Below are 12316 nucleotides of genomic sequence, written 5' to 3'. Positions count from 1 at the left end.
AGATAACATTGCAGAATTAGTGCTCAGTGCATGGCATCTGCACACCTACCTGAAAGCGTCCACTTATATAACTGCCCGCTTATTACTTTATGACTGATGTGGAGGAGTGGCCTAGTGGTTAGAGTGGTGGACTTTGGTCCTGGGAAACTGAGGAACTGAGTTCGATTTCCACTTCAGGCACAGGCAGCTCCTTGTGACTCTGGGCAAGTCACTTAACCCTCCATTGCCCCAGGTACAAATAAGTACCTGTATACAATATGTAAGCCGCATTGAGCCTGCCATGAGTGGGAAATTGCGGGGTACAAATGTAACAAAAAAAATTAAAAAAAAATATACAAAACCTTGAACTGCACATTTTGCTCAATAAGCAACAAATACATTTCACATAGGGCAAGCAAATTAGGCTCTCTTTTATGCCCATCAGCTACATTTGGAAGGAACTGTAGTGCATATATACTGGGGGGGCCAATATTCAAACCACAGGAGTTAGACCGGCTAACTCCCAAGAATGGTGCTGGACCTGGATATTCAATGCCGAGCCATTTCCGGTGACTGGCATTGAATATTTGGTTTATTTCTGGCCAGTTTAAAGATAACCGGTTAAGTCAATATTTAGCCGGTTAACTTTAAACCGGTCAAATATATCCCACCTTTTCACATGGCCAAATATGTCCACTAAACCAGCCAGTTGTATCGGGCAATATAACTAGCTATAATCTGCTACCTGGGGATATTCAGTGGGGGATAGCTGGTTAAGCACTATTTAACCAGTCAGCAGCCGGTCTAGCTAGTTAAATAGCGCTGAATGTTTGAAGGTGGGAGTTCAAAATGTAGAGCATTCTAGTACTTCTAACTGAAGAAAGCAGCACAGAAAACTAAGGGGTAAATATTCAGCAGACAGCAGCAAGTGATTTTTTTTTTAATCTGTTGCTGGCTTTATGTCCAGATATTCAATTCCACTCCAGGCACTGGCATTTAATATCCGAATATGTGCAGGTGGACAGTACTTATCTGGTAAAGGCTCATATTCAACCCTTAACCAGATAAGTGAAGGACCCCCCCCCCCCCCGGGTGCACGCCGCTGGGGGGGTGCCGCGCGCGCCTGTCCTCCGTTGTTCCATGCTTCTTCTCTGCCCCAGAACAGGAAGTAACCTGTTCCGGGGCAGAGAAGAAGCATGGAACAACGGAGGACAGGCGTGCGCGCGGAACTCCCCCAGCGGCGTGCACCCAGGGCAGACCGCACCTACCCGCCCCCCTAGGAACGCCACTGCCGTCATGAGAATTTGGTCCGCTTTATTTGGACCCTTTTTTTTCAGGTCCAAGTCCCAAAAAAGTGCCCCAACTGACCAGATGACCACCGGAGGGAATCGGGGATGACCTCCCTTGACTCTGTTACTGGTTACAAAAACAAACAAATCAGCATAAAGCATTATTTACATAAATATAAAATAGCAGGTTAGATAAGTGGGCAGGTAAATACATACAGGCTTTTTATAAATTAGTTTATTATATGAGAACTTCATTATTATACTAGTTTGTTTTGTAATTTTTTATGTTTTGTTTTTATTTATTTTTGCTGCTATTTTCTTTGTGTAAACCACTTTGACTGTTTTGAACAGTAAAGGCGGGAGAGTAAATTTTAATATAAACAAACTTTTAGGAGTAATTCTATAAAGGGCGCTAAAAAGCCCATATCTAGGCGCTAAGCTAGTATCCCATAATGGCAAATTTGTGCACCTAATCTATATAGCATACTAGCGAAAGTCAGCAATTAGAGCCACCACTTATGCTTGCTCTATGGCAGGTGTAAATTGGGATGCCTAAAACAGCAGTTAGGCTCCTAACAGTCTTCACTAAACCATGCGCTTATATAATCAGAATGCCCATGACCCACCTATGCCCCATATCTTAACACCCCCACTGCAGTTACACGTTAGAAACACTTAGGCGCTATTCTATAACTTGGTGACTAACTACCATTTTACCACCGATTTAGCAACAAAAGTTAGGTGCCAAATTGGTTCAAATAGAGGTTAACAGAAGTTATGCACCAAAACCGGAGTGAAACAGCAGTTAGGGCACCTAAGAATATTTAGGTACTATTGTATAACTTGGTACCTAAATGATGACGTGGAGGAGTAGTCTAACAATTAATGCAGTGGGCTGAGTTGGGGAACTGGATTCAATTCTCACTACAGCTTCTTGTGACCCTGGGCAAGTCACTTAACCCTCCACTTGCTGCAGTACAAAAACAGATTGTGAGCCCAGTAGGGACAGAGCAAGTACCTGCATAAAATATATAAACTGCTTGGTTGCACCACAAAAAGGCGGTACATCAAGTCCATGATCCCCTTTGACCCTTTGTAGTGTGTAACTGCAAAGGGGCGTTTACATGGGAGGGACATGGGCAGGTCATGGGCATTCTGACTATTCAAGTGTGTGCGTTATTGAGTATTGTCAATTAGGGGTCTAACTGCTGCAATTAGGTACGCCCTTTTTCACCTGCCACAGATCAAGTGTAAGTAATGATATCTAAATTTAGGCATCTAATTGTCTGATTTATGCTAGTATTCTATAATGGATTTTGCACACAAATCTGTTCAAGAACACTAGCTCAGCACCTAGATGACTCACTTTTAACACCCTTTATAGAATTGCCCCCTGTATTTCAGCACTGGAGTAGCTGAAAATCATCAGATTTGCCTGTCTTCCGCTTGGCAGCTGAACAACTCTCTGTTTCTCTGCTATGTAACTTTTCTCCTTTGTCACCTTAGCAATCAGCATGGGGGGGTGGGGGGGTGTTTTTCTTTCATACCAGAGAATATAGGACCTTCCCTGTTCCTGCTGCAATCTCAGAATCACAAATCCTCATACACACTGAATGGGAACAGAGAAGTTTCCCATAATTCCTTATAGCAGTAGGAGTTAACCCAGTTACTGCCAGCTCATGCAAAATGCAATCTCAGAACAACAGAGGTTGGGCTAGCGAGTCAATGCTAGCCTGGTTTTGGTCACTTCTTTCAAACTTGGATTCCATGTTATCTTGTTTTTGTTTAATATCTTGTTAAGTTCATTGGTACACTGTCTTTGTTCAGATTGATAGTGATTTTATTTAATATACAGTGATACTTCTGTTTTCATTGATAATCCGTCCGAAAACAATCAACGAAAACCGAAACAGGCGAAAATCGAGGCAATTATTTCCATATGAATCAATGCAAATCCAATGAGCAGGAGAACGCATGGGTTGCCCTTTGTTTTTGCAAAATTAGCAGCGAAAACCGAGGCAACCAACGAAATCCGTGACAAATTTTTCACTGAAAAAATCAGCGAAAACCGAAACCGACGATAACCAAAGTCAACGAAAACCGAGGTTTCACTGTATATGAGTACGTATTAAGATTCTGAGGATGTTACTGTTGTTCTTATTTAGGGGAATTCCCTGTATCTTATCTTTGATAGGCAATGAACCATTTTTTTGTGAACAATACCAACATGGATTCTGCATGATTTCCTAAAGCCAATTATTGTGCCAGCTGACATCATTCAAGAACATGCTGTTTACTTGCATTTGCCATCCGGTTTATGGCCTGGAAAACTACAGAGGAGAGAGCTTTATAGGCACATAGAACCCTCCAGTATCTCGTGTGAAGCTGTGAAGGAGAGTGTTTCACAGAAAGCCAGGGATGAGGTCATAATTGTTATTCACCTCGTTGTGAGAGACTACTACTGATAAGGTTAAGGTGGTCCCTCTGGAAACCCAAAGGCCCCTCATTGTGGTGACTGAATGACACCTGTTGGACTAATGTATACGGTTCCTGATTGGTCCCGGATTGGCACCTGTCAATGGCCTGGTGAAGTGAAGTTGGGCAAAGGGAGAGGGAAAGAAGATCTGATTGTGTATGTATCTCTCTGAGGAGAGGGACTGAACTGTCAGTAACACCTATGAACTGTATCTTTCTTTGCTAAGTTCAGCAGAAGGAAAGATTCAGGAGCGGATTTGTAGCTTCTGCCAGACTGAATCTAACTGCCTCTGCAGGGCAAGGTCTCATCGGACTAAGGCCTGATTACAGGGGTTCGGTGGGATCAGCTACAGCCCTGAAGGAGTGACCAATTCATCACCCCATCTGAAGCAGAGGCTGCGGATCTCAATAAGCTAGAGAAAGGGATTTTCTTTATGGTTCAGGGTTGACCAGTTTCTGGTCTTTTGCTAGCGAAGGATTGGTTATAACTCAGACACACGATCTATAGCCTAATATTGCTGGCTAAGTTCTAACTTCTTCTCAGGAAAGTACTGTAGTTGTGTAATCATATATATATATATATATATATATATATATATATATATATACAGTGGTGGAAATAAGTATTTGATCCCTTGCTGATTTTGTAAGTTTGCCCACTGACAAAGACATGAGCAGCCCATAATTGAAGGGTAGGTTATTGGTAACAGTGAGAGATAGCACATCACAAATTAAATCCGGAAAATCACATTGTGGAAAGTATATGAATTTATTTGCATTCTGCAGAGGGAAATAAGTATTTAATCCCTCTGGCAAACAAGACCTAATACTTGGTGGCAAAACCCTTGTTGGCAAGCACAGCGGTCAGACGTCTTCTGTAGTTGATGATGAGGTTTGCACACATGTCAGGAGGAATTTTGGTCCACTCCTCTTTGCAGATCATCTCTAAATCATTAAGAGTTCTGGGCTGTCGCTTGGCAACTCGCAGCTTCAGCTCCCTCCATAAGTTTTCAATGGGATTAAGGTCTGGTGACTGGCTAGGCCACTCCATGACCCTAATGTGCTTCTTCCTGAGCCACTCTTTGTTGCCTTGGCTGTATGTTTTGGGTCATTGTCGTGCTGGAAGACCCAGCCACGACCCATTTTTAAGCCCTGGCGGAGGGAAGGAGGTTGTCACTCAGAATTGTACGGTACATGGCCCATCCATTCTCCCATTGATTGCGTGAAGTAGTCCTGTGCCCTTAGCAGAGAAACACCCCCAAAACATAACATTTCCACCTCCATGCTTGACAGTGGGGACGGTGTTCTTTGGGTCATAGGCAGCATTTCTCTTCCTCCAAACACGGCGAGTTGAGTTCATGCCAAAGAGCTCAATTTTTGTCTCATCTGACCACAGCACCTTCTCCCAATCACTCTCGGCATCATCCAGTGTTCACTGGCAAACTTCAGACGGGCCGTCACATGTGCCTTCCGGAGCAGGGGGACCTTGCGGGCACTGCAGGATTGCAATCCGTTATGTCGTAATGTGGTTACCAATGGTTTTCGTGGTGACAGTGGTCCCAGCTGCCTTGAGATCATTGACAAGTTCCCCCCTTGTAGTTGTAGGCTGATTTCTAACCTTCCTCATGATCAAGGATACCCCACGAGGTGAGATTTTGCGTGGAGCCCCAGATCTTTGTCGATTGACAGTCATTTTGTACTTCTTCCATTTTCTACTATGGCACAACAGTTGTCTCCTTCTCGCCCAGCGTCTTACTGAGGTTTTGTAGCCCATTCCAGCCTTGTGCAGGTGTATGATCTTGTCCCTGACATCCTTAGACAGCTCCTTGCTCTTGGCCATTTTGTAGAGGTTAGAGTCTGACTGATTCACTGAGTCCTGTGGACAAGTGTCTTCATACAGGTGACCATTGCCGACAGCTGTCTGTCATGCAGGTAACGAGTTGATTTGGAGCATCTACCTGGTCTGTAGGGGCCAGATCTCTTACTGGTTGGTGGGGGATCAATACTTATTTCCCTCTGCAGAATGCAAATAAATTCATATACTTTCCACAATGTGATTTTACGGATTTAATTTGTGATGTGCTATCTCTCACTGTTACCAATAACCTACCCTTCAATTATGGGCTGCTCATGTCTTTGTCAGTGGGCAAACTTACAAAATCAGCAAGGGATCAAATACTTATTTCCACCACTGTATAAAAAAACATAAATCTATTTTGTGTAATCCTCAGTATATTTTTGTGATCAGTATATTTTTGTATTTTGCTTACCATATGTGTTATTTTATTATTTTATAATAAATAATAAATATATTTCCACATTGGCATTATTCCTTCATTTGGGACTGCTTAGCTCGGGACCCTAGGTACTATCTGTGTGATTTTCCGACATTGTACATGCACCTAAACTTAGGGCTCCTTTTACTATGCAGCGGTAAGCCCAACGCGGGTTTACCACTCGCTATACAGGAAGTACCGCAAGGCTACCGCAGCAGCCTGGAGGTACTTCCCACCCCTAGTGTGCCGTCATTTCACAACAATGTATTTATTTTTGTAGCGCCGGAGTGTACCTGGCGGTGATCGGGCAGTGCCGCGCAATGCCTGGTTACCGCTGAGTTAACATGGGAGCCCTTACCGCCACCTCAGTGGGTGACGGTAAGGGTTCCCCTCCCCGAAATGCCGTTTGGCAAGTGCTTTACTTGCCGCACAGCATTTCCTGTAGGAAAGCGAGGCTTCCCTTTTACCAGCTGAGGTAAAAGGGGGCCTTGGCATGTGTGTAAAAGGGCTTGGTAAAAGGGGCCCTTAGTCTTTTGATGTTATTTGCTGTGCGGATGTTTGTTTCTGTTCTATTTAAATTGTTGGAGTATGTGCACCGCTTTGGTCTGTTTTGCAGTACAGTTGGTATAGTAAGAAAAAATAATCTATAAATTATGAACTATCAGATAAAACTGAATATGCCAATTTTATCTCAGTGGTCTGTGTATGTGTCTTTTTTGTTGTTGTTTTATCCAAAATCAGAAGCCATAATTATAAGAAAGCTAATAATGAATTACTCTATCCTGAGCAGAGGTCAGCCTAAAAATTTATAGAAAGGTGGTTTATTAAGTTTTCCTAAGAAATACATATTTATTTCTTACACAATTTTAGTATTCCTATTCACCAAGTCTGACAAATACAAGGATTGTACACAGAGCTGTTAGGTTGTCAGATTATATGCTGCCCTTTTCAATTTGTGAGCCAAGGTGGCTTCACTGACCATGTTGTGATTCTGTCAGCTCTATTCAGGGAAATGCTCTGTGTATGATGATTGTTACAAAGGTATCAAAGTTATAAAAACTAATGTTTTTTTAAAAACAATTGACGAATACGTTTTTGTCAGAAGGAATCGAGTGATCTGCACTGCCCCTATTGGGGTAGGGGGGAGTCAATGAAATTATGGAACACATCATCTATACATGTCCACTCATGTTCACATGGTACACTTGAGGCTTTGCACACTGCATTTACTCTGCCATTGATTGACTCAGTTGAATGATAAGTATGCGCTATGGAGAAGTGAATTTCATAAGGAATGACTACTGCAAGACTGCAGATTCTTACATGAACTCCATTAGGGCTTCAAAATCTGATGACTGCTCAGAAGCAGCATAGAGGATCAATATAAGAGTCACTTGTACCAACACTTAGCTTGGAGTGCATGGATGCCATAGACCATTGTATTCTTATGGGCATGGCAGCAATGGATACTAAATGCCCATTAGTGCACTATAAGCGATAGAAAAGGTGCCCTTGTTCATGAGAAACTTGACACTTTTGTACTAAAACCCAAAGAGTTATGCAATATACATAACATTTAAAAAAGAAAACCACATACCAGTTTATAGTCTGTGTCCTCAGTAGACTTTAATTTGACTTTAAAACAAATGGTAGCATTAATGCATACTGTCTCCTTGCCATAAACTTTGGCAATTTTTCTTCTGAATATTAATTGTATTGGGGATGAAACTGATGGTTACATGAACTCTTCAGCCACATCACGAGACCTACAAGAGCATTGCGAAACAAAGGAGAAATTTAAATTAGCTGAACATTTCTTTTCAAAATTAAGAAACTGTGAAAACATACATACGCATCATAACTAATCTGGAGTTGAGTGGGCAATTCACTTTGCTCTCTTATACTGCAGCTAAAACATACCACAGACGGAAGATGTAATTTTGTCTACTAATAGAAAGACTTCTGATCTATTGGTCACTTTTGTACTGGAGCCTGACCGCAATGCTGTTTTAAGACTTTCCTTAAGACACTTAGAAAACTTGTTTTGGGCTCAAAGGTTCGAATTTTTCCAGATCTCTCGAGGCCTACACAAGTAAGGCGCAGGGCTTTTTTTGGAGCAGCGCCCTAGAGCGTTGGCACTGGGAGTAAACTTTGTATTACGATTTCCTTGTATTTGTAATGTATTGCTTGAGGGTAAACAGTTTCAGTTTGTAGACCCAAACAGTTTAAAGAATTTCTTGATGCTAGAGTTGATGTGAATGTTGTATGCCCTCCCTAAATAGCAGGCTAGGGTCGGTGACCCGATGGTAGCAACCGCTAAAATTTCTTTAATTCTTTTTAGACTTTTGAATTCTTGGAACTTAATTTCTTTGCTTGTGGACAAATAGGCTGTTAAGAATTTTTTTGTTACTTTAATAGCATCTTGAATTTCATTTGTATAATAATGCCGATTGCATATTTACACTGTGTAGTGAAATACTGAAATTTATTAATAAAATAAAAATGAAAAAAAAAAAAGACTTCTGATCTATTAGGCTAATTTACTAAAGATCTGTAACCTATTCAAAATGTGTAATGAAGGTTAATAGATGGGTTATTTGTTGAGTGCCCCATTATTACAATCACATCAGTTTTCTGATGTGAGCCTTATCCATGCTAAGGTTTGCATGTGTTTCCATGCTTTACTGCACTGGCCTCTATGACGGTTAATTTTTTCTGAGACAAGGTTACATTGCTGAAAATAAATTGTTCTGGAAAAAACAGGCTATTGCAACAGCATCAGAAGTGAGAGTATAGCTGTGAAATTGCCATGATGAATGTCTACTAGCACAGGTGCTCTGCCACTGAGTAGATGCACTGCTCAACATCCTGATGACTCATCGGGCTTTGAGCTTTGCTGCATTCACTTATCAGCCCTCCACAGCTCCACCTTCTGTATGTATTTATGCTTCTTCAGCTGCATGGGTGCTATATTTGATAGCTTTATTCCCAAGGTCGCAACCAAGTTCCCAACATGTGAGAAATCCGAGTAACCTACTGGGACATGCCCACAAAGGGCAATCAGCCCAAGTTACGAATGGTTGTGGAATGCCCTTCTTGCCTCTTACAATTGGAATCCTCACTTTCTCAATATAAGGCCCGTCTTAAAACATATTTGCTTTGTGATGCTTTTAATTTATCACAATCTCAACTCTGATTTGCCAGTATTTCAGGGTACTGCTGTTAAGAGACAGGCCAGGATCTCTGCCACTGACACTTTCCTGTTTTTATTTTCTTCCTTTGGAATTGTTAACTTTTTCTCTGACTTTTCTGGTACTGTTTAGATGTATTGATGTAAGCCACTTAGAAGGTCTTTCCCTTAGGCAGGGTATTAAATGAAAATAAACTTGGAAAACTGGAATGGTTTACTGGAACCTTGCCCCCCCCAACCCAGTCAGGGCCAGTGGAACCTAGTAAGCGTGGTAAGCATGGCAGGGGGGCACCAACCTCTGGAGGGTGCCACAAGCCATGCGTACCACCGCCCGGGAACTCACCTACAGGCAGCTCTAGGTTCCCACCTGCCTGCCCTCAGATCCCCGACAGCTCTCCTTTCATTCCTGTCGCCCTAGGGGATTTAAATCTTTTACTTTACCTCAGTCACAGTGGCGGCAGCCACGTCAGTGAAAGCAGCAGGCAGCCTCATCGTCTCTAGCCTTCCCTTCCCTCTCAGTGTCCCGCCTTCTTCTGATGTAATTTCCTCTTTCCGCGAGGGCGGGACACTGAGGGAAGGGAAGGTTAGAGACGTCGAGCCAGCCTGCTGCTTTCACTGAGCGGCCGCCAACGCTGCGACTGAGGTAAAATAAAAGATTTAAACCCTGCAGGGCGTCAGGAACAAAAATGGGGATGTTGGGGGAGAAGAGGGCGGGCAGGTGGGGCTGGGGTGGAACCGGAACTCGGGGCTGAAAAGGGGAGCAGGTGGGAGCTGGGGTGAGTCACTGGGCATGGATGGGAGGGGAGGACAGGGGCCAAAGGAGAATCACTGGACATGGATGGGAGCGGGAGGGGAGGGCAGAGGAGAAATCGTTGGACATGGAGGGGAGGGCAGGGGAGAGAGGAGAATTGCTTGATATGGATGGATGAAGAGAGCAGGGGAGAGAGGACAGTTGCTGGACATGGGTGGATGGATGGAGAGAGCAGGCGAGAGAGGAGAGTTGCTGGACATGGGTGGATGGAGGTGAGGGCAGGGGAGAGAGGGAGAGTTGCCGGACATGGGTGGATGGAGGTGAGGGAAGGGGAGAGAGGAGAGTTGCTGGACATGGGTGAATGGAGGTGAGGGCAGGGGAGAGAGGAGAGTTGCTGGACATGGGTGGATGGAGGTGAGGGCAGGGGAGAGAGGAGAGTTGCTGGACATGGGTGGATGGAGGTGAGGGCAGGGGAGAGAGGAGAGTTGCTGGACATGGGTGGATGGAGGTGAGGGCAGGGGAGAGAGGAGAGTTGCTGGACATGGATGGAAGGGAGGGAAGACAGGAAGGAGATGCACATGGAGGGGAGAGCGGAGAAATGCTGGACATGGATGGGGGAGTGGAGGACAGAGAAGAGGAGAAATGTTGGATAGGGATGGAGGGAAGGAAAGACAGACAGACAGAGGAAGGAGATGCACACGGATGGAGGAAAAGGGAGAGAGAAAAAATGCTGGACATGGATGGAGGGCCAGAAAGACAGAGGAAGAAGATGCACATGGATGGAGGGGAGGGGTGACAGGAGAATACTAGTCATGGATGGAGGGGAGGGAAAACAGGAGGAGATGCACATTGATGGAGGGAAGAGAGATGAAATTCTGGACATGGATGGAGGGGAGGGAATACAGAGAAAATTAGATGCACATGGATGGAGGGGGAAAGGATAAATGCTGGACATGGATGGAGGAGGGAGAAGATAAATACTGGACATGGATGGAGGCAGGGAGAGGATAAATATAGCTATCAAAGTTGCAGGTTTAGCTTGTTCTGTTTCAGAAACTTCCAAAATTACTGATATATCCAATGAATCACTTTGTTGCTGCTGAACCGGTTCTTTTTGTGGTACATAATAAACATATTTTGTCATATTATGTTGAACAATGCATTTATAAGGAAATCTTAAATAAAATACTCCTCCTAATTGGAGAACAGCCGGTTTTAAAAGTAAAGATTGTTTTCGCTTTCTTTGAGTCTCTTTCGAAACATCAGGAAACATATTTATTTTTAATCCAAGAAATAATTTATCCCTGTTTCTGAGGAACAATCTAAAAAGCCATGCTTTATCTGTTGTTAAAGCTAATATAGCTATCAAAGTTGCAGGTTTAGCTTGTTCTGTTTCAGAAACTTCCAAAATTGCTGATATATCTAATGAATCACTTTGTTGCTGCTGAACCAGTTCTTTTTGTGGTAACATAATAACATAGTAGATGACGGCAGAAAAAGACTTGCACGGTCCATCCAGTCTGCCCAACAAGATAACTCATACTGCTAATTTTTGTATATACCCTACTTTGATTTGTACCTGTGTTTTTCAGGGCACAGACCGTATAAGTCTGCCCAGCCCTATCCCCGCCTCCCAACCACCAGCCCCACTTCCCAACCACCGGCTCTGGCACAGACCGTATAAGTCTGCCCAGCACTATCCCTGCCTCCTACCACCGGCTCTGGCACAGACCTTATAAGTCTGCCCAGCACTATCCCCGCCTCCTAACCACCAGTCCCGCCTCCCACCACCGGCTCTGGCACAGACCGTACATAATAAACTTGATTAAAGGGTGGCAAATTTGCTTGAGGAATTTCCAAGATTTCTTGAAGGTATCTTTTCAGCATATCTATCGGTTTCACCATTTTAACCTTCGGGAAATTTATAAACCTTAGATTATTATATCTCATATAATTATCATAAATTTCCATCTTTCTCCTCAAGTTTACAGTGTCTTTCATCATTACAGATTGTACATTTTCTACATCTGAAATCTTTTTATCCGTTTTGTCTCCCTTTTCAGTAGTAGTTTTAAATCTACTTAATTCTTGTCCATTCTTTGTTCAATCACTATTACTTTCTCAGATACAGTGTTTATCTGATTAGTAAGAGTTTGCACTGATTGGGATATTAAATCCCATAGAGAGTCAAGAGTGTACCTCTGCCCGTTTCTCCAAAAATTTCGAAGGATGTATCCCCAAACTGTCCCGGATTCCTCAGATTGTCCACTCTTTCCATTCCTCTTTGGCCCGCAATTTTTCCACAGGATTGTTCGTCCCGGGGGTTTCTAACTGCCCCACTGTCTCTCCCTCAAGT

At 43.3% G+C, this 12316-nt stretch overlaps 1 protein-coding gene across 1 annotated transcript in view; it reads right to left on the bottom strand.

Moving 5' to 3' along the window:
• Positions 1–12316, bottom strand: part of ITGA1 (integrin subunit alpha 1) — a 409880-nt gene that overhangs the window by 76100 nt on the left and 321464 nt on the right. The window contains 3 exon segments of the mRNA XM_030193116.1: positions 7610–7706; positions 7708–7764; positions 7767–7785. Of these exon segments, the coding sequence (XP_030048976.1) occupies positions 7610–7706; positions 7708–7764; positions 7767–7785 (173 nt within the window).

The sequence above is a fragment of the Microcaecilia unicolor genome, chromosome 2, assembly GCF_901765095.1.
Source record: "Microcaecilia unicolor chromosome 2, aMicUni1.1, whole genome shotgun sequence".
Taxonomy (NCBI): domain Eukaryota; kingdom Metazoa; phylum Chordata; class Amphibia; order Gymnophiona; family Siphonopidae; genus Microcaecilia; species Microcaecilia unicolor.
Note: the sequence above shows the minus strand (reverse complement) of the source record. Positions and strands in the feature narration are given on the sequence as shown.